The sequence below is a fragment of the Eretmochelys imbricata genome, chromosome 1, assembly GCF_965152235.1.
Source record: "Eretmochelys imbricata isolate rEreImb1 chromosome 1, rEreImb1.hap1, whole genome shotgun sequence".
Taxonomy (NCBI): Eukaryota; Metazoa; Chordata; order Testudines; family Cheloniidae; genus Eretmochelys; species Eretmochelys imbricata.
The window spans coordinates 285,911,554-285,939,510 of NC_135572.1; the positions used below are offsets into that span (position 1 = coordinate 285,911,554).

General features: G+C 40.3%; 1 protein-coding gene across 1 annotated transcript in view; it reads left to right on the forward strand.

Annotated features, from left to right (window-relative positions):
* Window positions 1-27,957, forward strand: part of PPFIA2 (PPFI scaffold protein A2) — a 578,892-nt gene that overhangs the window by 101,606 nt on the left and 449,329 nt on the right. Inside the window, exon 4 of the mRNA XM_077807711.1 lies at window positions 10,189-10,196. Within this exon, the coding sequence (XP_077663837.1) occupies window positions 10,189-10,196 (8 nt within the window). The remainder of the gene's footprint in view (window positions 1-10,188; window positions 10,197-27,957) is intronic.

Here is a 27,957-nt window from a genome sequence, read left to right on the forward strand (position 1 = left end):
GTTTGTTCCACAGCAACTGAATTCAACAGTACATGGCCTGCACCAGCATTACATGTCACAGGATGCTGTGAGATATATAGCAAACAAGCGGCAACAGAGGCCAATTAGCCATAAGTTGCACCAGTTGGGGGAGCTAAGGGGTCAATGATACTAATTGAGAATATCACTCACCTGGGCAGGAACAGGCAGGGCTTCTATAAAGCCTAGGAGCTGAGGATGGAGGGGACTGCAGTAAGGTAAACTTGTTGTCACGTTCCCTGATATAAGGGGGAGAGCCTGAAAAGGGAAGGGAGGGAGCAGTAAAGTCAGAGAGTATAGACCTGAACTGCTGGTTTGAGGGTCCCTGGACTGGAACATGGAATAAAGGGCAGGCCCACGTTCCACTACTTGACATTGCAGGAATGGTGTAGCTGGCGCAGTGGATCTGGAGACTGCCTGAGACTGAGGATGCTTGTGACTTGGCTGCTAAGCCATGAAGGAGAGGTGCTGCAGCTCCTGACTAGCAAGAGAGGGGCCACAGAGGGAGTGACTGAGGCAACAGGCTGAGCACCGCAAGAGGAGGTGCAGACATTAGAATCGTAGAATATCAGGGTTGGAAGGGACCTCAGGAGGTCATCTAGTCCAACCCCCTGCTCAAAGAAGGACCAATCCCCAACTAAATCATCTCTTCTGCAGACTAAACAATCCCAGTTCCCTCAGCCTCTCCTCATAAGTCATGTATTTCAGTCCCCTAATCATTTTTGTTGCCCTCCGCTGGACGCTTTCCAATTTTTTCACATCCTTCTTGTAGTGGGCCCAAAACTGGACACTGTACTCCAGATGAGGCCTCACCAATGTCGAATAGAGGGGAACGATCACGTCCCTCGATCTGCTGGCAATGCCCCTACTTATACTGCCCAAAATGGCATTGGCCGCCTTGGCAACAAGGGCACACTCTTGACTCATATCCAGCTTCTCATCCACTGTAACCCTTAGGTCCTTTTCTGCAGAACTGCTGCCTAGCCATTCGGTCCCTAATCTGTAGCAATGCATAGGATTCTTCCGTCCGAAGTGCAGGACTCTGCACTTGTCCTTGTTGAACCTCATCAGATTTCTTTTGGCCCAATCCTCTAATTTGTCTAGGTCCCTCTGTATCCTATCCCTACCCTCCAGTGTATCTACCTCTCCTGTCAGTTTAGTGTCATCTGCAAACTTGTCATCTGGATCTCCACACCATCCTCCAGATCATTAATGAAGATATTGAACAAAAACGTTCCCATGACCAACCCTTGGGGCCAGGTCCGGCTCTAGGTTTTTTGCCACCACAAGCAAAAAATTTGCCGCCCCAAGCTCCGAAACCACAACTGCCCAAGCCAAAAAAAAAAAAAAAGGCTGGCCGGAATGCCGCCCCTGGAATTGTGCCACCCCAAGCACGTGCTTGCTTTGCTGGTGCCTAGAGCCGGTCCTGCTTTGGGCACTCCACTTGATACCGGCTGCCAACTAGACATGGAGCCATTGATCGCTACCCGTTGAGCCCGACAATCTAGCCAGCTTTCTATCCACCTTATAGTCCATTCATCCAGCCCCATACTTCTTTAACTTGTTGGCAAGAATATTGTGGGAGACCATGTCCAAACCTTTGCTAAAGTCAAGGAACAGCACATCCACTGCTTTCCCCTAAACCACAGAGTCAGTTATCTCATCATAGAAGGAAATTAGATGAGTCAGGCATGACTTGCCGTTGGTGAATCCATGCGGACTGTTCCTGATCACTTTCCTATCCTCTAAGTACTTCAGAATTGATTCCTTGAGGACCTGCTCCATGATTTTTCCAGAGACTGTGGTGAGGCTGACTGGCCTGTAGTTCCCCAGATCCTCTTCTTTCCCTTTTTTAAAGATGGGCACTACATCAGCCTTTTTCCAGTCGTCCGGGACCTCCCCCGGTCGCCATTGGTAAGCTAATTCCCCAGATGAGCCATGAGGAGGCACCACTGAGTGTGAGTCGCAGATCCTGTTACGCTCTTTAATGGCTTTTCCAAGAAAATGGATGCACAGAGCATATGGCCTAACTTGTGCCACATTGTGCTGAATAGTATTTCCCTCCAACAGAAATACCACTGAAATCAATGCAGCTACTTGCAGAATAAGGCACTCTACTCAAAGGCACAGACTGCAACTTACGTGCACAACTCCCATTGAAAGTCAATGGGAGCTGGGTGCCTCCCTGCCTTTTGTTCCTCTGGAAATCTCCCTCAAGATCAATAAGGCTGGCAAAATTTGGCCGTCTACTTTAAAAAAAAAACACTGAACACGTTTGTGAGATTTCATCCACTGCATTCATAGTTCGTACATAGCATTGCCAAGAAAAATATTATCTCCATAACAATAATGCATTTGATTCTGTCAGGCCATAATATCCAATGAATTACAACTATATAGAAGACAATTCAGAGCCAAAAATCCCAAGTTATGTTCAGACACCAATTATAACAAGAAAAGAGTTTGGATTTTTCTGTTTTTCTTTTTGTGGGAGGGATAACTATTACTGGTTTACTATTATGGCAGTATTGCATTCAATATTGAAATAAAGGTTATACTAATATAACTCAAGCTTGTGATGTGCAGGAAAGGCAAGTTTTAATTTAAATGCATTATTAAAGATAATTTAATAAGAGTAATGGACAAAGTAGTAGAATTATTTGCTCTTGAATTAAAAGTTGTTTTCACTGGATGTTGAATTTCATAATGAAATATGGATATGGCTCACTTTGAGGTGAAACAACACCTCTGAAGAAACTTGAAAATATCTGCCAATGAGTCATTTATGATGATACAGGTTATTGTAGATAACTGACAAGAGGATGATTGTTCTTTTGTTGCAGAGGAAAATGATGGTCCTGTCCTGACATGTTTATCACTGTCAGGCTGAATCACCCTGGATTCATTGTATGGCTAATGATAAACCTGCTAGACTGTTACTTAATCTCATGAAACTCATGCAAGTCAGGTTATTGGAGCTGTAAATCCAAAGGACATGGCATATGGTGTCTGGCTTTCCTTGACTAACAGACTAAGTTCATCAGTGATGTATGTTAAAGGTCAGATGCAAGTTTGTCAGAAAATTGTTCTAAGGGGCGCAGTAACTTGCACTGTCAGTATACAACAGGTGAGTAATGTGAGTAACCTTCATGTTGAAGGGACAACAGGAAGGCCCAAGAAAATCAACTGAGAGCAATGTGTAAATTAAAACATGTCCACCTTCTTAATCTTGAATGCTTCTGTTAGTTGGCTTTCGTTGTAAACCCCCTGGAGCTGTATATTATTTCAATTTTGCACACAAGGTGAATCCCAATTTCCCAATACACCACTTTACTATATACACCCATTTGCAAACCAGTTTACATCACTCCTCAATTTGAAACAGTGTCTACAAATTGGTATTCTGTTCATTAATCCTCCTGCCTGAAAGGTCAAATGTTATGCGATTTTAGCCCCTGTTAAGGGCCATAAAGTAGCAGTTCTAGTCACTATCCTGATATGGATGAGTTTGCATCTGTCAGATCTTCTCTTCTAAACCATGTAAAGTGTGTGTGTGTTTTCTATCTTCCTAGAGGCATTTTAGCAGTTAAATCAAGTAGTTTCAAGTTAATTTGTAAACTATCTAGATTCCTAGATTAAGGCCAGATGGGACTACTGTGTTTGAGTCTGACCTCCTTTATAACATAGGACATCACATGTCACCCAGAGATTCCTGTATTTACCTTGTGATTGAGCTAGAGCAGTGGTGGGCAACCTGCGGTGCACGGACCGCATGTGGCCCTTCAGGGTAATCTGCTGACAGGCCACCAGACAGTTTGTTTACTTTTGCACGGCCGCCCACAGCTCCCAGTGGCCACGGTTCGCCATTCCCAGCCAATGGGAGCTGCAGGAAGGTGCGGGCATCCGCCCGCAGATTACCATGATGGGCCACAGGTTGCCCACCACTGAGCTAGAGCCTATCCTATACAAAGACATCCAATCTTGATTTTTAAGACTTCTTGTGACAGAAAATGTACTACATTCCTGGGTAATCTATTTCAGGGATTAATTCTCATCACTGTTTAAAAATCTGAATCTTTTTTCTAGCCTTAAATGGGTTGCAGGGTGCAACATTTCTAATATCTAATCTGGTGCACCCAGGCTTTGTGGCACCAAGGACCATATTAACAAGGTGCCTGTGTACTTCAGTTTATTTGCATGTACATTTTACATAATTTGTACAAAAATAAATACATATGTCCACAATACTTTCTGTTGTTCTTATATGTACCTTGATAGATGCACAGAAACTGAGTTGAGTTCTCTTAGTGATAAGGGGGGAAAAAAAGTCAAGGCATTTGCAGAGTCATCAGAGAGCACAAACAGGTTCAGATTTCCAGCCATTAGTCTCCATGAGTCTTGCTGCTATTTCTAAAATACAGGGAAACAAGGGATGACTATTTATTTATTTGTCAGACAGAATAGCACTTAGCAAACAAATAAAATGGCAGTATTCTATCTCAGAGGGCTTACAGTTGAAATGAATGACAACGAATGGCATTAAACAATGAGAAGGGGACTGGATACAGAATGATAATTGCTGCAGAAGTGAAAGATCAGGAGATGTGCTTAACATTATAGACACACTTTTTTTTTGCATTTTTAATCTACATTAATTAAAAGTATTATGTTTACGTCGAGGCCCAGCAGGAAGTGGTCAGTGATGGGAGAGTGACCAAAAGCAGGAAGTCTTGAAGAAGAATTTGAAGGCAGTTTCACAGGATCAGTGAGGATGATCCAGGCTAGTGGATGTCATTAGAAAAGGCACAGAGTTTCTTTTGGGGAAAGGAAACAAGGTATACTGTGTCAGCAGACTGTAGGTCATGACTCATGAATGGTTGGAGACAGATAGGAGCTAATAAGCAGGGCAGAGCAGTGAATCACTTTGAAAGTGGGGAGTTTGTGATACAGAAGGAGATCAGAGAAGGCTTTAAGAGTTCCATTGTTGAAATTCAAGAGCCACACTTCTGAGGACTGTATTTGATTGTGGGGGATGTACTTTTGGGCATCATTTTGATCTGGTACTTCATGTTCATCCACATTTGACATTTTGTTGAACACCAACACTTATAATCTTCCAGTTTTGAACAATGCATAAAATTCTACTTTTCAAATATCCCATTTTAAATAGGGCTGTCAATTAATCGCAGTTAACTCACGCGAATAACTCAAAAAAATTAATCATGATTAAAAAATTAATCATGGTTAATCACAGTTTTAATTACACTGTGTAACAATAGAATACCAATTTAAATTTTTTAGATATTTTTGATGTTTTTCCATATTTTTAAATATATTGATTTCAATTACAACACAGAATACAAAGTGTACTTTATATATACTTTTATATATAAAGTGCTCACTTTATATGATTTTTTATTACAAATATTTGCACTGTAAAAATGATAAACAAGAGAAACAGTATTTTTCAAGTCAGCTCATCCAAGTACTGTAGTGCAATCTCTTTATCGTGTAAATGCAATTTACAAATGTAGATTTTTCTTGTTACATAACTGCACTCAAAAACAAAACATTGTAAAACTTTAGAGTTTACAAATCCACTCAGTCCTACTTCTTGTTCATCCAATCGTTAAGACAAACACGTTTCCTTACATTTCAAAAGCTAATGCTGCCCGCTTCTTATTTACAATGTAATCTGAAAATGAGAACAGGCATTCGCATGGCATTTTGTAACTGGCATTGCAAGGTATTTATGTGCCAGATACGCTAAAGATTTGTATGCATCTTCATGCTTCGGCCACCATTCCAGAGGGTATGCTTCCATGTTGATGATGTTTTTTTAATTGTGCGATTAATTGCAATTAATTTTTTTAATCACTTGACAGGCCTAATTTTAAATTAAATTTATGGAATGATTCATTTATTAAGTGATCTGCCTCACAGAAGTTCTAATTTTCTTCAAACTTGTTGTGACTTTATAGCAATAGAAGTAAATGGAAAACAAATGCCTTTCTAAAGGCATCATTGATTATTGCTGTTGGCAGTTTTCCAACAGTCCTGTAATGTACACCACGACATGCTTATCAAAAAGCAGTAACTCTGTGACAAACTCAAATCTTTTCATAACATTTCCATTTTTAACACATATTATGAATTACTGTAATTCTTTTTCTGCCAATGCTTGTTCAAGATTTTAAACCAATTTGCGTGGTTGTATATTCTTCCCACAAAACTTCTAGTAAATGAGTTTATTAGCAGGAATGTTAATTGAAGCTGGGAATTTTAAGCAAATATGGCTTATTTGTGAATAGTGAATTTTGTAATCATTGTGAACACAGATGAGAAATTGGATTCTAAGTTATATTAGAAGGTGTCAGTAATCCCATAATCTATTCCCCTCAAAGAGTCATGCATCCAGCAGTACAACTGCCCATGAGTGCAGGGACTGTGTGTATATTGCATCCATCCACACATATTGTGCTCATAAAAACAACTCTGGCCAACATGTCCACACCGACTTTTTTTGAACCATCAGCTGCTTCTTCTACTTGGAAGGCTCTCACATATAGGGTCCTGCAGAAGTCAATTTTATCATCTTTCCTGATCCACAGTGCATAGAAGGGCTAATGAGGAGACATGAGCTACAGTCTCTTGAGCATGCTGACAACAACCAATTTTAAGTCTCCATTCTGACCTGGCCAGTTCAAGTGGAATGAATGGCCCAGTAGTCATTGATACTGGCACATGGGTGTGAGCTAGGTAGCTGCGGAAATATTCAGAGTGATCTAAATGAGCACTGGTTAAAAATGCAAGTGGCTAATCTATTCTAGCACTCTCAACATTACTAGCACTAATAGAGAGAGTTTTACTGGTGAGAGATTACCCCCAAAACTGTAAGTGTACATAAGGCTTTTTTCGCACTAGTGGTTTTTCAATAATATTTTGTAGAGCACAAATAGCATGGATTGTAGATGGACCTATGCAGAAACCACACTACTTGTCTCTCATTTTTGGGCTGAGACAGTATTTCAGTCATAAGAACATAAGAACGGCCGTCCTGGGTCAGACCAGTGGTCCACGTAGCCCAGTATCCTGTCTTCCAAAAGTGGTGGGTGCCAAATGCTTTAGAGGGAATGAACAGAACAGGGTAATTAACGAGCGGTCCATCCCCCATCATCCAGTCCAGCTTCTGGCAGTCAGAGGTTTAGAGAAATGCAGAACATAGGGTTGAACCCCTGACCATCTTGGCTATTAGCCGTTGACAGACCTGTGCTCCATGAATTTATTCAATTCTATTTTTGAACCCTGTCATGGGGCAAGTGCACCCCGTCCCTTCGTGGAACGGGGTGGGGGTAATGATGGCCCCATGGCTGAGTCTATACAATCATCCCTTGTCTTGGAATAGCTTGGCCTAGGGGTAAAAGTCAATATGGTTGCCCTCTCTCAGGGCTTTGTGGCCTCGCGGTCAGAGCCAATAGGACTGACCTGTTCAGCAGAGCTGTGTGGTCTAGTGGCCTAAGTCCGTAAGGTTGCCCTGTTCAGCAAGGCTGTGTGTCAGTAGGGCTCCCCTGTTCAGCAGGGCTTCGTGGCCCAGTGGCCCGAATCAGTATAATGGCCGAGTCAGTAGGGCTGTTTGGCCTGGCGGCCAGTAAGGGAAGTGGGCCATCACCTGTGGGGGGGGGGGGGGAAAGTGTGGTGGCTGGGGAGGGGGACCCAGGCCCTCCCTGCTCCACTGGGTCCCAGCTCAGGGGCCTGTCAGTGGCAAGTATGCCTGCCACTGGGTCAGCAAGGAACAAGTATGCCTGCCACTGGGTCAGCGGGGAATCTGCCTGAAACACACAGACCCCACGTGGCACAATACTTCCTACCCTGAGCTACTTCCTACCCTGTTCCTGATGCAGGAGCCCCGGCGTCTCCGGGGTCTCTGGGCTCCTCGGTTAGCGCAGCTCCCAGCAGCTCCAACATTTCTTGGGCATCCTCTGGAGACTCAGCATCCCTGGCTTCCACCGTCTGTGGCTTGGGCAGTTCCCAGGCTGGAGCCTGCAGTGTGAAAGAATAAGCCAATCTGTTCCCTTTTATATCAAGTCTCCAGCTGGAGCATGCCCAGCAGTGCCGCAGGGGCATGGCCTCCTTGGCCCAGAGGGTAGAGTTAACTTTTGTGGTACTAGTGTCAGGCAAGTGTGCCCCGTCACAAACCCACTTAACTCTTTGGCCTTCACAACATTCCTGCCTATGAGATCCATAGGTTGACTATGCATTGCCTGAAGTACTTCCTTTTTGTTTTGTTTTGTTAAATCTACTGCCTATTAATTTCATTGGGTGACCTCTGGTTCCTACGCTATGTGAAGTGCTATGTAACACTTCCCTATTCACTCTCTCCACACCATTCATGATTTTATAGACCTCCATCATATCCCCGCCCCCTTTGTTGTCTCTTTTCCAAGCTGAATCATACCAGTTTTTTTAATCTCCCCTCATAGGGAAGCTGTTCCATGCCCCTAATTATTTTTGTTGCCCTTCTTTTTCCCAATTCGAATGTCTTTTGTGAGATGAGGTGACCAGAATTGTATGCCCACACACTGAATACTGCGTAACATGGCATTCTATAGTGGCATTATGATAGTTACTGTCTTCTTATCTATGCATTTCCTAATGGTTCCCAACATTCTGTTAACCTTTTTGACTGTCACTGCACACTAAGCAGATGTTTGCAGAGAACTATCCACTCCAAGATCTCTTTCTTGAGTAGTAACAGCTATTTTAGATATACATACAAAATGATGGTAATTTGGGATTATGTTTTCCAACGTGCTTGACTTTACATTTAACAACAGTGAATTTCATCTGCCATTCTGTTGCCCATTCACTCACCCAATTCTGTAAGATTCCTTTGTAACTCTTTGCAGTCAGCTCTTAACTACATTGAGTAATTTTGTAGTATCTGAAAACTTTTCTGTCTCACTTTTTACCCTTTTCCAGATCATTTAGGAATATGTTGAACAGCACTGGTCCCAATACAGAACCTTGGAGGACCCCACTATATTTACCTCTCTCCACTGTGAAGACTGACCCTTTATTCCTACCCTTTTCAGAGTAGCATGCAGAAGAAGATATAATTTTACAGTAGGTTTATAGAACTGAGATTGAAGGAAGTAGAGCATGAGGCCAACAATGAATGAGGTTGGAAGATATAATTTTGAGGGATTTAAGAAGCTTAAATCCTCTCATAGTGACTCTTGCTGAAGGAAAAAGACTTGCAATGGATCGCTGCAGGTGGAAGTCCATTCTACGCCACCACAGCTGCATCATAACCATTTGCTGCTCAGTTTTGTTTGTTTGTTTGTTTGTTTTTTAAAGGAAAGACTTGGAGTCTGGATCTTCTTGACTGGGCAGTTATTTTCTGTTCTTTTTGCTTGCTTGCAGTTTAGATTCTTATTTTTGTGTATTTAATGTTTTGTACAACACCTAGCGCTATGGACTGGTGCTCAATAAATCTAAATAAATATTTAACAAAATTGAATAAAAAATGTTTAACGAGAAATATGAAATAATACTGTCCATACAATATTAACTATGCAAACAGCTACTTGTATTAAGAGCCAAAACATTTCACACTAAATGCCATTTCTCTTTAGCATGGATCACAGACTCTCCCAATATGATCATCATTTCAATTTTCTGCTATGAACATATTTTAGTTCAACTTTGGAAAATCTTCTGGCACCCACTTAAGGCAGAGTCTCTGCAATTTTGCTGCAGATTTAAAGCAGAAATCGCCACATATTCCCTGTTTGCATGGTGAAAACAATCTTTCTAAGCAAATAATTGAAAAGCTTTTGGTAGACCCTCTGGTCTCATATTTATTTAAATTTTGTAGATATTAGTAGCTTTACTATCCTGATTCTCTAAAACTTGTGGCACATTTTAACCACATTTCAACCACTACTCTATTTATAACTTAAATGGTGGTACAATATCTACCACCATTTAAGTTATAAATAGAGTAGTGGTTGAAAAGGGAAAATAAGTAATAAGAAAATAAGTTTATCAGCTTTTCCCTCCTACTTCCTTGCTCTTCTCCTTGTGCACGCAGCAAGGGAAAAGCGCAGAAATCACAGCTCTCTTTCTGTTCTGATATTTGTCAGTTACACTCTGCTGTTACTCACACAGGGAGCAGAGTAGCAGAGGAGGTGACCACAGAGAACACATCAGTGGTATGAAGCCAGAGAGAGCAGAGCAGTCGGGGAAACCCAATCAGTAACTAGTCTGGGAGGAAAGGGAGAATCAACTAACCATAGATCAAGAAGAGGGAATATGAAGCACAAAAATGGGTAACAGAGAACAAGGAACAAAAGAGAAAAGGGAGTGAATTTTAAAAAAAACAACACAGGAGAGAAAAAGGAAATCTTGTGATCAGAGAATGAGACGAAACTAATGCCACATACACCAGGCTTTTATTATCTCAAGGATAACGTGCACTATATAATACCCCATTACGCACCATAGGCCATATGCTGTAGGGAAGTCTGAAAATGAATGTAAATTTCAAAGCCATCAGATCAGCAGCACATCAGAAAGGGTATTGCCTCCCACTGCCTCTGCTGATGGAGCAGATGAGGCCATGATTAGTGTCCTCTTGCTGACGGCATATGTGACTATTTAAGAGGAAATGGCGACTATGGAGGGTAGGAGTGGAACAGTTTGTGTCACGCCGTGGGTGTGGCAGAGGCAGCTATCGTTTAGTTTTATTTCAGATGGGCTGTAGGTGTATATCCTGGCATTTCAAGAGTTAGAAGTTAGTATCTGGAGGTGGGTTCTGTTGTGTGCTATGTTTTTCTTTTACTCCTGCTGCACTGTCCTTTTTTGTGTTATTGGGAGTTTGATGTCGTGAGAGAAACCTTCTGTTCAACTACAAGCTCAGTTGGCTGCTTCTCAAAAAGTAAAGAACTCTGCACTGAGAGGAAAAGACCACAAGGCCATTTGTTGGGGGGAAGACCCACTCTAGGAGAGAGAGAGAGGCTGTACCACTGCAAGTATGCAGATGATGGGCTGTGCCTTGAACTATAGCTGGACAAACTCGTTTACTCAAACTGTGTGTGTCTGTGTTTTGTTTGTTTTAGGTTCTCAGACTGTGGTCCGTGGGCTCCATTCAGGTGGTCTGCGGATAGTTCCCTCTAAGGTGCATGCCTGAGTGGCTGCACACGAGAGAATGAAGGGCCACCCACGTAATTAGTAGAGACGCGCGGGTGTGGCTCCACTAATTACGTGCCTGGACCCTGGAGAAGATGCACATGTAAGGTGAGGTGGTGGCCTTTGGGGAATAGGGGGTAGATGGGAGGGGGCAGTAGGGTGAGAAGAGGGGGTGGGGGGAATTTGGGACTTGCTGGGCTGCGGCGGCCAGAGAAAGAGGCGACTTCCCCAGCTCCAGGGCTGCAGCTTCCAGGGAGAGATGGCCTTCCTTCCCAGCCTCAGATCTGTGGCTGCTGTGGTGGGGGAGGGACCCCCCCTCCTTCCCAGACCCAGCTCAGGGGCTGTCGTGGCAGGGGGGAGAGGGCACATCCATCGCATTAGAGAGGTAAGACTACTGATATTAAAACATGAGATTTGTGCTTTTATTTGTAGAACAAAAAATGTTAATTATTAAGATTTTTTTATATAGCACTTTTATCCAAAGCACTTTACAATAGTTAGCTAATGGTACAAACAACATTTGGAAAGATCATTAAGTGGCCCGCCGAGACCCTCAGCAATTTTCAAGTGGTCCATGAAAAAAAAAGTTTGAGAACCACTGTTTTAGGGTTGGGGGCGGGGGGTTGTTTCTTTGTTGATTTTTTACAAACAAGGATGTAATGAAAACAAGTTTCCATAGTAAATGTCTGTTTTCAACTTTTTGTGGGGCCCAGTCCCACCTCACAGTTTGAAAACCACTGTGACTCACTGTGTTATCTTGGAAAAGTCACTTACCTTCTCTATACTTCAGTTTGCCCATATGTACAATGGCTATATCCAGATACCTTTTAAGGTATTTTGAGAGCTTCAGGTTCTACAAAAAGTGCAAATTTAACAAGTCTGGTTTTTTTATTGAACGTTAAGGGAGATTTGAACAGGTACAATGAATTTACAGAAAATAAGGTTATTAATCCATAATTGTTCTAGAATACATGTTTTATCATAAAAATTGAACTGCACACACCCTAGGATTAGTAATCAAACAAAAGCATAAAGCTTAGAATTTAACTATTGGTTCACACAAACAAATACCACAGAGAGGATATCAAATGCTCTTGCAAAACACATAATAAGCTAGAAAACAGAAGGTACGTACGACACCAGTATTGTATTTGAATACACTGAGCTGGATTTTTTTCTACCAAACCTAAATCCAAAAGTTCTACATTTTAATTATACTTTTAAAATAAGTCTTATGTGCCTCGTGGATTTCCTTTTGTTAAATAATCAGATAAATACTAATGAATTTATTATTGTGGCAGTAGCTAATGAAGATACATTGTAATGTTGTTCTTTACAATTTTTATTTGTAGAACAAAAGGTCGAATTCTTTATATTTAGTCTTCGGTGAAGCTACTCACATAAGACATGTTTGATTCGAACCTCTCTGCTCTTCTGTAGTGACAGAGTGGCTTGCACTTGGAGTTCAAGTAGGATTTGTAAGAAAGAGCACCACCTTGTGGCCATATAGGCTGATTGTCAGATGTGCTGATCATCCAGATCTCTGAAGTCAATATGAGCTGGGTCTATGCAGCATCTCTGAAAATCTGACCAGTAATCTGTACTGTTGTAGTTTTAACACTGAGTCAGTGAAATAAAATTAAAAGAGGAAGATGAGGAACATTTCTTATGTTTTATGATTAGTGCACATGGAGACTGACATTTAAATCACAACAAAAATGCAGAAAGTTCCCTGATTAGTCAAAACTGGCCTATACAATAGGGATATTTTTATATACTACTTTCTGTGATAAAAATAGAGGCTAGATTTGAGACTGGCCTTGCATAAATGTGGAAGAGAGACAGAGAGCAAGAAACCCTCCAACCTGCCTTTGTAGTTCTGCACAGAGAGTAGCTGGAGAATGGGCTTTGAGCTTCCTGAAGCTAGCGCCACCAAGAAAGAGGCAGTAATCTCCCCATGGAAGACAACCTGGGGCAAAAGCTACTGCCATTTCTCTGCTTACCCAATATGGTAGAGCCAGCCTGCAAAGTCCATGATGTGCTCTTTTACAGAGTATAACAGGAGGCACTCTGGCTTGCAGTCCAAGAAGTACTGTAAGCCATAACTGAGTTATGTTAACACCTTTCATCCATATATTGCATCCAAATTAATACAACAGTATTGTGCCCTGTGTGAGGCATAATCTCTTTAGAAACTCCAGTCAAGGGTGGTTTGCCTCTGCACTCATTCTTCCCAGCCATACTTTTGCCCACAATAGTCAACTTCCAGTGTTGATATACTCAGGCTCATCATTGTGATTTAAAAACAAAAAGAAAAGAAAGAAACATAAAATATCAGGTATGTGACCAATTTTTTGCTAGCTAATCAATTGTTGTATGCCCCTTACTAAAAATAAAATTCCCTTAAAAAGTCAACTATTCAAAAGCCAGCTTGTTTGTAAGAGCATCTTAGCTTTTTAAAGTCCTTTATTTTTATGGATAAACTGAAGCATGGTTGATGGCATATGCAGGAGGCCTTATTGTGGAGCCGAATAGAACTGTTACTTAAAATAGACCTTGTATTGTGTGCCGCACTCAACAGTGAGCAATTGTCACAGTAGTACTGCAGCATCCATCAGGCAATCTCATGGCATCAACATCAGTCATTCTGGTATAATAACAATAAAGCCACTGTCACAGGAGCAATGCTTTGAAAATAAACTCAGATTTGTTTCTGAATTTACCTAACAAGAAGCTGTGACAATGTTCCATTCCACTGACATCTGTTAATGATGTAACCCTTCTGGCAGGTGTGGTCATTCAGTTTTCTAGGGATTTCCCTAAAGACTTAACACTGGGTTGAGAAATCTGGGAAACTATAAATACCTCCATGGGTGCCCAAATGAGTAAATCTTCCCCACTTGTAAGCACTAAGTCTAGGAGTGACAACAAAGAGAACTTTATTTGGTGGGAGGGGTTGGAAGACAACAGAATTAATTTGGGGAAAAACCGTAATTAACCAGTTAAATGAGGTGAGGTCGTCTGTGAGGTCTTCACAGGACCACTCCCCGTCCTCCTTAGGCCCTTGTACGTGGCTGATGTATTCTGGCCACTTCATTCCTCCCCCGTTCCTCTCTCACCGTTTGCTCTTCTGGACTGAGGAAGTCCCACAATTCTAGCAGGCCAGTCTCCCTGGGCTGCTCTGGAGCTTCTACTGCCTAACTCAGCTGGAGTAATTGCGGCTTTAATTGCTGGGTAGGGAGCCCTGGGCTAGAGACCCTTGGGTAGGCAGCTGCTCTCTGCCATTTCAGCTGTTGCCTAGCTCTGCCGCTGCCTTGCGCCGTCTGGCTGCTGGAAGGTGCCGCTGGCGCCATTCTGTGCCATCCGTTGCCTTGGCACTGCTGCCACTGCTGCTCTTTCTGTCCACCGCCAACAACCCGCTGCAGCTGCCTTGGAACTGCCAGCCGTCGGCACTGTCCACGTCAGTGGTCTCTGCTCAGCTCCTAGGAAGGGATCGGTGCTATATAGGACCCTTGACAGCGTCCTCCCCACCAAAGAGGCACTCTCATAGAATATCAGGGTTAGAAGGGACCTCAGGAGGTCATCTAGTCCAATGTCCTGCTCAAAGCAGGACCAATCCCCAATATTTGCCCCAGATCCCTAAATGGCCCCCTCAAGGATTGAACTCACAACCCTGGGTTTAGCAGGTCAATGCTCAAACCACTGAGCTATCCCTCCCCACCAACAAATGGCAGGAGCCTCACTCCCCCACTCCCTTTCTTCCTCCCTTAGGTCTGTCGAGGAGCAACTGTGCCTGAGAGCAGCCTCGGTCAGGGTGACTCCAGAACATTTCCTGTCTTGCATTGCCCAACCCGATCCATTGCCCCAAAACTCAACATTTAAGTGAATTTTAATCAAAATTTCCCAAGCCATCATAAAACAGAAATGTAAATGAAGTCTTGTACACTGTCATCTCCTTTTTTTTCTCCAAAAGATGTGGGCAGAGGTCCCTCCCCAGTGGACTCCTGCCCATCTGTGCTGCTCTTCTCCCATTTCACCAACAGATGGCAGCAGTGAGGTCCCTTTTCTCTAATGCTTCAGGCCACAGGGCTTACAATTAATGAAGAATTGTTCTCTCAGAGTTCACTTATAGGAAAATTGAACTGAGTTGGACTTCGTGCTCCTAATTCTCATGTATACTAATGCTAATATGGCAGTATAAAGAAGACTTAAAGTGGGAGTACATATAACCACTTTAAGGCTCCTTTTATACTTCCAGAGTTGCGTAGAGTGGCCTTAGCATATGTCTACACAGCAAAAGCTCTGCATAGACTAACCTCCCCAAACTGACTTGATATTACCGATTGGTGTGTATATATATAAATCAGTGATTTTGAATTAGCATATTAATCCCTTATACTAATATTAACACCAACTACTCGCATGACTAAAGTTACTTACAGGTGTAAGTGTTTGCAGGATTAGTTGCTTAGAGCTTTATGACTGAATAACAGAGCTTTTCTCCAAATCTATATTAGATTATCCAGGGTTTAACAAAAGAATAATCCAAAATTAATTCCTATGTGCTTCCTGCTATGAACTTGTTGGCAAACATTTTTATGAGTGTGTTAAAGATTGTTTACACCTTACTTTACTGCCTTTACAAAGCAATGCCTTGAAGTAAATGTATAACACATTTAGTTTTGGTAACTACTGTTTTGTTAATCTCAGACTACCACTGATTTTTACTCCCTTTCCTACTGTCTTGAATTTCTGTTAGAAATGCTTTTATTTTTAAACAACAAAGAATACAAAGTTTATATTTAATTTTAGAAAATGCTGTAGGGGTCAATCCTTCAGTCTTTTTGTGGGCAAACTAAATTGACTTGAAGCAGAATTTTCATCACATCAGGACCCTGCGGGCATTGTAAGGCAGAACTGTAACATTAATATAGGTCTTCGAAAAGAAAAGAATAATGGGTATAAAACTCAATATTTTGTTTTATTTATTTTTTACAATAAAGACAAAACATTTTAACAAAGATGTCTACAGAATTAATACCAATATATTTCTGTAAGAAAATTGTTAAACTATCTAGTATGTATTTGTAAAGTATTATGCTTGCTAGAGTTACCACTATTTGACTTTTAGTTAATAATTATCCAAAAAGAGGCCAACAGTGAGTAAACTGAGGCTTAAATATAATATAAAACTGTGCTTATTGGTGTTAAACCTTGGGCAAATTTACACATCTTTTCCTTCACTTGCAATTATGGGTTGAATCCTTCTGCTAAGAGTTCTATTACAGATGCAAGTGAATGCCTGAAAAATTGTTTGATTTCTTTGCCAAGCAAGGAAATATTTACCTGGGGAATAAAAAATATATGTTGGAAGAGAAATTTCATCATTATTGATACAGAAGCCCTTCTTGGTCTTCAGATGGTCCTGATAGTGCTTTCTTATAGGGATGCTCAGTTCTCACCAAAGAGTATTTCAGGGAAAACACATTCAGAGTAATTGGGGAGAAATGCAACAACTGTGTATTTGAAACAGCCCAGCATCAGCATGTTAGAATGTATTCACAGAAAAAAAAAAACAAAAAAAGTATGATTTTTATTTTTGCTGTTCTAATTTCATATTTTTGCCTCTAGATGGCAGTCATTGAAAATGATTTGCACAAAGGCATAGGAGCTATTCCAATGTTGCATATTTTTGCGTTCATTACAACAAGCAGAGTAATATTTAAGGGAAGACCTCTATGTGTATATGTATATTTTTGTAATGAACACAAATACACACACACACACACACACACACACACACACATGCACATTTGCATATATGTATAATAAAAGGTTAACAGAGTTATTTCATTTTTGTTACAGAGACCTTTGAAATGACAGGCAGGTATTCCCCAAAGAATAATGTACCAACAGGGGTATTTGTCCTTGGAAAATATACTGTTTTCATCTGTAATGATGATCTGGACATAGATTTCTGTGCTTAACTTCAGGAAGTCGTGCTTGAAAATCTTGGCCCAAGGCCCTAATACATAAACTGTTAATCTGGGAGTTTTAATCAATGGGACTTTTCACAGGAGTACAGTTATGCATGGGAGTCACTGCAGTATAATTATTCATGAAGTTCAACTTTACATTTTCTTATATCAAGACTTTAGCATTTATGATGCACAACCTGTAAGAACAAACTCTAGACTTCTCCATGTGTAGCACTTGTTTTCCCCTTTTGAATGGATTCCAATCATGTGTAAATTATTCACTGCAATAATCAATTAATCCACCATGAGACAATGTGACTCAAACTCACCATGAGTTACACTCTGTCTTGCATTAGGATCCATATTGTGTCACTGGGGGATTTTTTAATTACTTGTTTTGTTGATTAGTCAAATTCTCCTTTGACTTTAATATATAGTAGTTCTGTATAAAAATCAGCAGTACAATATGGCTGCTCTGATGATAAACTTTGCTCTATAAAAATAGATGTAGATCTCTAAAAACCTGCTACAAAAACTCTAAATAACTTAAGAAAAAATATTATATTTTACCAATTTAATATGGCAACTTTAAAGGGAAAACCAGGCCTGTGTATCAGAATTAATTGGTGTCCAGCTCATGTCAAAGTACTATTTAAGTTTGTACAGTTACATTTAGATATTAATAGATCAAGTTTCCTCTTGACATTTAATGAGTAACTCCCGTTAGGATTCAGAGAATTTATATATGTAAATCTTTTCTCCCCCAGGCATTAAAAGGAGAATAGGTTTCTAGAGCATCAATCTCAATGCAGCTATTCTAACTTCTAAAGATTTGGTGCCAGATTCTAAATTTAAATCTCTCAAAACATCCGCTAATGCACACACACTGCATGACTATATATTTTTAGATGTATATTAGCTGTGTGCTGCATGTCTGAGATTAGAAAGTGGGCTTAACGTTTTAAATAGGATATGGATATACTTAAAGAAAAGCCTACTTAATGAGTATGGCCACTTTCTAATCTCAGTGATATGGTATGCTCTGCCTATTTACTATAGGTGGAAAAGTGTGATACTGATGAGAGAATAGTCAGGCCTTAAATCCAGCTTTCACCAGTAAATTTCTAATACAGTGATAAATATTTTAAAATCACCAGTTGAAAATTAGTGGTTTTGTTCAAGTATGCTGTTTAAAATCTTTATTTAACATTTAAAACCCAATATATACACTCTTAATTGGCCTTCTGTAGGATGGTTCACAGATTATTTTTGCAAGAATAATAGGATAACCAGATTTGCTCTCTTTGTACTTGCAATTGTAAATCCAGTGGGGGATAATTAATTTTGTTTAAGTAAGATCCATAATGTAATGATCAGGCTGTATCTTTGAATAAAGTGTATTCCTTTCAAAATGTTGCCTGTGTTTCTTCACTAGAGAGTTTTTAAAGCCTCTTTGGCACGACATTTTCATCAGCGAGAGGAGAGATTTAAAAATGCCTGAGGTGGTGACAACCTAAATAAGGAATATGTAACATACACAGTCATATGTAAGTAATCTTTAGATTATTTGTGACACACAATTATACCAGCAATACAATATAAAGATAAGCCTGACACTCTCAGGCCATGTCTACCCTGCAAAATCGTGTCGACCTATCAGGTTGGCATACAGTTGCAGCAGTTATTAAATCACTTGCGTGTGTGCGTTCACACACACATACTGGGCTCTTTGTGTCGGCAGCACAAGTCCTCACCAGGAGCGCTTGTATCGATGCAGAATGCAGTGCACCGGGCTCTGTCGCATCTAGTGGCGCCACTTAGAGATTAATGAGTCTGCCATAGCCTTAACTAAGAGCCACGTGGCTTTTAGCTCATGCAATAGAGGCTCATACACTAAGCTTCAGAGGTCCCAGGTTCGATCCCACCTGCCAATGACGGGGGTCTGTCGATGTTACACTTGCAATGTCTGATGAGGCTGACACGAGTTGTGCAGGGGGGTGACTGAGAGCATGGGATCAACTTCCCTTAATACCTGGTACCAAGTATCAGGGGGTAGCCGTGTTAGTCTGTATCCACAAAAACAAGGAGTCCGGTGGCACCTTAAAGACTAACAGATTTATTTGGGCATAAGCTTTCATGTATAAAAAACCCACTTCTTCATGCGTGCATGCATCTGGAGAAGTGGGGTTTTTATCCATGAAAGCTTATACTCAGATAAATCTGTTAGTCTTTCAGATGCCACTAGACTCCTCGTTGTTTCCCTTAATACAGTGTTCTCCATCCCATAATTTCATCTGCAGCCCATAATATTTTGTGCCTTCCTGTCAAAGTCCCATAAATCCACTTGTCCCTCTTGGCTGTCCGCCATCTATGACAGAAGCCTATGCAGCTCTGCACTATTGTCATGAGTATTGCAAGCACAAGAACCGGATCCTGCAGTATTTGCAGAGCCACAAGAGGAGCCATGCAGAACATGACAATTCCTTGGAGGCTACATTGCTTTCTATAGGACATAGAAAGAAACAATTCCAGGTCGTCGGTGGTGTTAATGAAATAGTTGGAGATGGTGGAGCACAGGTGATGGGCTGGAGAAACAAGCATTGACTGGTGGGATCACATTGTAACACAGGTTTGGGATGACAAGAAGTGGCTTCAGAGCTTTCGGAGGCTCAAGGCCACATTTCTGGATCTGTGTGCCAACCTGCCCCTGCCCTCCAGTGTAGGGACATCAAAATGAGAGCTGCACTGACAGTTGAGAAGCGAATGGCGATTGCTCTGTGGAAACTTGCAAAGCCAGACTGTTACTGGGCAGTCAGGAATAATTTTGGAGTCAGGAAATCCATTGCAGGGGCCATTGTCATGCAAGTATGCAGGGCCATTAATCACCTCCTGCTGCACAGGAATGTGACTCTGGGTAATGTGCAAGACATACTGGATGATTTTGCAGCAATGGAGCTCCCAAACTGCAGTGAGGCAATAGACGGCACCACAACTCACTGGGAGTTTGAACTTTGAACACACAAAGTGCTATATAATGCTACATGCTCCGAAAAATCGGTTCTCAGCTGTCTGACCAAAAATTAGTGGATACTTTTGAGCTTAGTGTGTCTGTGCCTTAGGTCCCATCTGTAAAATAGGGATAGTATCCCCCCCCCCTCCATTTCATGTGTGTTGTGAAAATAATTTCACTAATATTTATGAAGGACTAAGATATTATGTTGGTGATTTCCATAGAAAAGCCCACTGGAAATTAATAATTCTGTCTTCAGAGCAGTGTTTGATCAGTGTGAAGTAAATAGGGCATACGGCCACACATTGAACAATGAGGGTGATGGGTAGTTTTTCAATAATGTTGGGCTTTTTTGTTCTTTTTTTTAAGTGAGCACCATCCATCCCGTGCACTGAATGAGGCTGGAGTTCTGTGGACAAAATAGTATGTGGTCATTAAATTAAAGCACCATATCATAATGCATTTGCCCTTGGGAGCCAAATGGAGATTACACAGACAATTGTAATTCTTTCATTTCCTAACGTTCGAGTGCTTGACTTTGCACTTAACATTTTTAATGTAGTTATTTATATGTAATATATAAAAATGTTGACCATATCTAAAAACATTTTCTAGGGACAATATCCAAGCTGGGACTCTAAGAGGAACTATGCCCCAAACACTGGAGTAGTTCACTCTGATGAATTTTGGGTAACTTAAAATGTTTATCATCAGGGCCTCAAAACTTTTATACAGCTTACAAGATGTTCTGAAAGCTCTCTCCTACCAAGAGAGTGGCCTGATCCAAGTTCCACTCAGCCACTGGTAATCTTTCCAGAATTAGTTGGCTTGAGCCCCCAAAAGTCCATGATTTCTCCATATATTACATCATGACATTGTTGAGATTCTCTCTGAGACCTACCTGCGGATGATTAATCTATAAATGATTGACTTTTGACAATTGTCACAATGATAGAACGTTTCAGAAGTTTAAGAGTATTTAAGAAACAAATAAAACCATTGATAGGAGAGCCCCAAAGCCTTCGATTTCAGAAAAGTATCCAGAAGTTCATATGTATATCTGAAACTATGGAAGTTCCTAAACTTTAATCATTCAATCAACCTTTGTCCCAAATTATATTTCTAGTGCCAAACATATTCTGAAAGGTATCATTAAGAATCAGACTATGCCAAACAGTGTTTTGAATGTACACGTTGGAGCTTTTTGTATACAAAAGAATCTGCTAAAACCATGCTAACACATGTAGTTCACTGTTTAATATGTCACTGCTGAATTCTCAGCAAACATTTAATTCCTTTGTGGAATTTAATTCCAAGTACAAATGTTCTTCAACTTGTTGGACTTAATATGAAATCTGAGTCTATCATCTGTCTTTCCACTCCCTCTCCCACAATGTTTTTTGTACTCTGTGAATAATACTATCTGCTGTCTTCCTCTGATATCTTGTTAAATCTTGTGGAACACCGTAGATTTTATAACTACTATCTTGTCCCATAACTGTGTCTGTATGTCACCACAAAACGACCCTTTCATGTAAACATATCTTCATATGATGCAATTTAGTGTGCTTACATCTAGTTCAGGTTTTTTATCAGAGTCACTCTTTATGGAATGCACCCTTTAAACTCCGTTTTAGCTAGGCCATGCACTTCACCTGTGCATAATTCCTCAGTGAAGATTTTATTGTTTTGTCTTTGCATCTCAGTGACTGTTCACGCTTTCTCAGGAGTGAAATTTGCACTCACTGTAAGATTTCAATTTCACCTTTGAGCTTTGTATTTCCTATGAACCAGTCTATTTCAGTATCTATTGTTAATACATTCACTTCTGATCCTGTCTCGTAGGTCATTTGTGCGTATTTTTATTAGCCAGGCTTTTGCACGTCTCTCTTTATGGTGTTTGTGAACAGCTCTTCCCCTTCACTTGAAGAATCTCTGCATTCTATTTATAACTCATAGATTTTACTGCTTTGTCTGCACATTGTTGCAAAATAGTTGGCTTTATTGTTGTCTACATATATGCTTGAATGCTGGATATTTTCTGTGCTCTAGCTAGTTCCTGTTGTTCTTTGTTTTGTTTCTTTTACATTTTTATTTTCTGTAGTTTTTTTCCTTACTTGAAAATACCACACAATTAAACATTACATCCTCTCTATCCAGAGGTGTAGTTTGACTTACATATTTTGCAGGAGGAGGGGAGTTCCAGCCAGGCCAACATGGCCGTGGGAGGGGGCAAATTCCGTGCCTGTCCAAGGCTTGTCGTTTGGGGGGGGTAACAACTCCCCATTCCTCCCCAAACTACTCCCTATATGTACCTTACTGTCTTGCATTGCTATTTGTTCTGCTGCATGGCACATGAACATTACTTTTCAGGTGTCAGGTCCATGTCCCTGAGTATCCTTTCACATAACTTTTTCATTGCTCCAGGGAGTCTCTCTTTGAATAGTCCCAATTCATGGAATGGCATTTTTCATAGATTTCAAGGCCAGAAAAGATCTTTGTGATGATCTAGTCTGACCTGTTGTCTAAAATAGGACCTATGTCACTTTCCTCAAAGGTTCCTTTGAGGAACTTTTCTCAAAATAATTCCTGGAGCATATCTAATTTGAAGTCTTTGACACTTTTGTTTCACCTTCTTTCTGGATCCTTATTTGGAAAATATATTTTTCATAATTAACATTTTTTCTAGGATGCTACTCCTCAAAACTTTTCATTGCTTCCTTACTGCTTTCTTCCCCTTTCTTTCTCCTCTCCCAATGTATGAAGGACATTGTATATATCTAGTGATTCTGAGCAGCCATTAAAAAGATTAAATTACTATTAAAAAGAAATGCAATTTTTGGCTCATCTTTCATTCCATTAGCCCCCATGGCTTTCATATACAGTTCAAATTGCTGTTTAATCTATTTCAAAGTATCCTAAGCATTCCCCATAATTTGTACAGCTGGTAGGGGATTTATATATTGCAGATACACAGCCTTCACAGCAGCCATTTCCATTTTATGTTTTTCCTTGTTTTCAGCACTTTTCAACAAGCATTGCAATATTGTTGTTCCTTTTGTGTGATCTCCAGAACACTGCCTTCCGCTCCTTGTATAATGTATTATTTTAATATTAGCTGAAGTATAGCTCTGAGTAAGCTCAAAAGTTTGTGTCTTTCACCAACAGAAGTTGGTCCAGTAAAAGATATTACCTAATTCATCTTATCGCTCAAATATCCTGGGACCAAGCCGGCAACAACAGTACTGCATACAATAATATCTAAAGCAGGTTAAAGGATTATTTACTAATTTAAAACAGCAACAATGGAGGAAAATACCATAAACAGTACCGATACTCTTCAGTCTAGCCTGATTGTATTCTCTCACTGCCTGCAACTGGTTACTCTGTTTGAAGCCTTGTTTAGACGAGGGCCTGGTCTACACTAGGGAATTAGGTTGCTATAACTATGTCACTGAGGGATGCGAACAATCTTCACCCCTGGGGAATGTAGTTAAACTGACATAACCCTCAGAGTAGACAGCGCTAAGTCAACAGGAGAATTCTCCCGTCCACATACCTACTGCCCCTCTCCGGGAGGTGGAGAATCTACAGGTGTGAGAACCCCTTCCAACAGGCTAGGTAGTGTCTTCACTGATGTGCTACAGGGGTGCAGCTGTGCCTCTGTAGTGTTTTAGGTGTAGATAAATCCTAGGAGTCAAGGTGCTGTTTGTCTATTGAGTTAGCTAGTATAACCTGATTGAAAACCCAACTTAACACCAATGTAAACACAGCTTAACTTTAACTCAATCAGTTTAGTACATGCAAGTACAATTGTTTTGTCTTGAACAGAGTTGTAGAAGGCGTTAATTAGATTGAGTTAGGTAACTTCTATCACACCTTTAAATCTCAATCTAAACAATACCAAGTGTGACCAGAAGTATAGCACTACCTGTCCTGCAGCGTGTGTCATCATTTTCAATCTCCTGCTGAAGTCTAGCTCTTTTTAGCCCACTGACATTTCGCCCCAGGGTGTCTCACCTTCCACTCTAACTCTGCCACTTGTGTCAGACCTTTTCTACTCATCCTTGTCTCCTACTCTGAGGTCTCCACCCCACCCCCTATGGCTTTTCTCTCTCTACTGCTAAGGTGTCAGAAGTAGCTGATATTAAGGATGGTAGTGGGACAGACTGAGGCCACCGGCAGAGGTGGTTGTCTCTGCCTATGGAAACTATCATGAGAAACGATGAAGAATATCAGCTGAGAAGGAAACCTATGCCACTCTCGTCAGCATCAAAATAAGTGTCCCAGAGTGGCAAGAGGAGAGAATTACAGCCAGTTTCCTTCTCATTCAAACCTATTCAGAACTTAGGGCAGAAATCCAGTGGCAAGTATGATATGCTTACAAAACTGGCACAAATTCATTGATGAATAAAATTGCAAATTGGGCTGTTATTGACAGCTGTGATTCTGATCTTCACAATTGTTAAGAAGTCCATGACTATTTTTCTCAGACTTTTAATATTTTTATATCTGGTAAAGGTAGATTGTTATATCTGAAATATCTCTTTGCTATTTGTGATTTTTAGGGAAATTATTAATAACAAAAATATGATTTTATATTTGTGAAGGTTTTTATAAAGCTTTGTTGCAGCTCACTGGTTAATATGTGAACACTTCAAAGACACTTGAGCCAATAAAATACTTTGTTTGACTTAAATAGAAACCATGTTCATCTGTTCAGATTGTATTCTAAAGCAGTGAGTCTGTCATGAAAAATAATCAGAGGTGAGTCATTGTACATGTTTATTAAATTCACAAGTTTTATTTTAAATTGCTGACTCATCTATGACTTACTGGCTTTGTATGTAGGTTTGACTATATTTTGCCAATGAATACACAATCTCTTCCTCCTTCCCAATAAATTTCTATCTAACCTATCTAACCAATCTTATCTGTTTTTTAACTTAACCAGTGTTTAAAAGATTTGAGCTATGTCTTTATTACATCTAAATTTGCATGTTACACCTGAGTGCTCAGAGGTGCAGTATAGTTCCCTGCTAACAAAACCACAGAATACCACAGATACCTCTATCTACCCACTCTAGGAGATTTGGGATTCTTAGTAAGTGGATGAGAGGGCTACCTAGCTGGATGTGCTGAAGAAGAAACAAGCAAATTCTCTCTATGCCAAGATGAAGGGGTTTAGAGATTGGGAATGGAAATGATTTAGACGCAAAAAGGGGAGATCTTGAGAGGATTGAGGCGCTGTTTAATTTAGAGGAGAGAAAAATGATTATGGAAATGTATATAAAATAATGAATAGTATAGAGAAGTTAGAGCAGGTGCTCCTGTTTATTTTCTCAAAATACAAAGGCTTGTCAATGAAAGTGAAAGACAACAAATTTAAAATGGATGCAAGGAAACAGATTTTTACACAATGCATATTTGGTCTGTGGATCTTTTCGCCACAAGGCATTGTGGAGCATTGCTAAGACTGAGAACTTAGTAGGAATCAGAAAAGGACTGGACATTTATAGAAATAATAAAAATAAACAGAGTTACAGCAGAGAGGATAAAAATTGGCACAAATCAACTGCTAACTGACCAGGGTTAGGGAGCAACTCTCCTTATGCATAGGTTATTTCATAATTCTCCACTAGGAAAATCATTAAATTCTCCATCCCTAACTAAGAAGGGTCATAATTGTACTTTGATTGCTATATGCCAGTTATGCATATATCATTCCTCACTAAAACTAAGAGTAATCCCGTCATCTCATGATTCCAACAGCCAGTGAAGGCATGAATTGCTCTACAGTTAGTTCAGCACCATCTATGAGTATAAGCCAAGCCATTAATATTGCCAGTACCTGACAGTAAGCAAAATCCCAAGCTTCTTGGTATGGTAGTTATCTGGCTATTTAATATACAGCACTTGTCTGTGTTTATATAGAAATAATATAGATCGTATGTGTGTGTTGTCTGCTACATGAACTGAGCACAGGACTGGGTTTTAGAACTAGAGACTTCCCTGCTGTGACATGGACTTGCTCGGTGGCCTTGAAGAGGTCTGTTCATTTGTTGGTGTTTCAGTGTCTGCAGTTATAAAACAGATATAGTAATACCGGCTTCACAGCAGTGGTGTCAGGTTATGTTAGTTTCTTATTCTCACATCTGCCTGTTGCAATCTAGGATATTAATCTTGTGAATGATTATAATGGAAGATTTAAAATGCTGAAGCAAATTTATTATTATGGATGTGCCTCGTCGCTTCATTTGTTTTAGGCAAATGCAAAATTTTGTTTAAGCCTTGCATTTCAGTTGGTTTGTTTGTTTGAGGGCTTTTTTTTTCTTTATTGCAATCTGTACTGCAACTCATTTTCTTATTTGTTTTACAGAATCAGTGGGATGGCTATTTCAATGAATACATTGTCCTGTATGCTCAATAATGTATCCCTTTCATTTTGTCTTAGATTATAACATTATCTTCTCTTTTTATGGCTTATTTTTGAGAGCTTGTTTACCTGTTGTAGTTCAAACTTTCGGGTGCTGATGCTAGTCCCTGTATGGATCCTTGCAATGCTTCAGTTGCACAGAGGCTAGAAAGCTGTCCTAGGTGAGTAACTAGGTATTGTCCCAGTGTAGAGGGATCTTTGTTTGGTGTAGATCCAGATATGCTGGTGTGAGAGAGGATGTGGCTGGCATAATTTAAAGCAGCCCTGAGGCTATTCAAAAGTACATTGAGGACAGCATTGGTGGAAAATTAGTCTCAGGGTCATCAACCATAAATATCTCCATTACAGCTCCCCTCACCCCTAGTCCTGGTACTTCTGAAATAACCACAATCTTTATCCCTCTCATTGGCAGATGCATAGCTCATAAGTGTCCATAAAATATTATCCCACGCCTAGGGTCTGATATTGAGACTGCCTCAATATCATGAACCTCTTCTTCCCCGTGAGTATTTTTATGGGTGTTGACTGCAGTCCTTCCACTCTTTTTTAACACTAGGGTTTGACCTAGTTATCTGGGCCAGTGCAGACCTGAATTACTTGGGCCTGAGATGCTAATGAACCCCTCATGTAAGAAAGGGCCAGGATTTGGTCCACTCTTGAGAGCAATTCCATACCAGTATCACAGTTTGTAGGTTTGACTATATTTTGCCCATGAGCCATTTATGCTGACATTAAGTTCAAGTGAATTTTCAAGTGCCATGACCTCCAATAAAAGGTCTTTGTAGAGCAGAGTTACATTCCTGTCTTTCTACCAGGCTGTTACAATTGATATTTTAACACTTACTAGAACATGAGAAACATTTAGTAGGTATTGATCTGTGTTAGTTTCCATTCTGTATCTAGGGAATGAGATTGAACCATCTGTTTGTTCAATTGTAAGACTGTTCAAGAATGTACATTTTCCACCTGTATATGTGAATGGCATTTTTTGTAGTAAGATGGTTAGAGGATAATGATGCTCAGTCACTCATGCTGTGCATATCGAAGAAAAAATAGTCTTCCTTTTATTAATCCAGACAAAATGCTGAATGAAATGGAATGAAAATCAAAACATTATCTTAAAATATCCCATAATTACTCCTTTTACATGGTTAAAAAAGAACAAAGGCAACTATTGTGTGAACTAAGCCTTACAAAATGGACAGCTAAAAAATCTTTTCTCTATGTATATTTTCATTGAGTCACGTTTTGAAGTGATTCTATCCAATAGTTAGGAAAATTAGTGAGGTTTTTTGGTTTGTTTTGGGATTTTTTTTGGCCCTGGC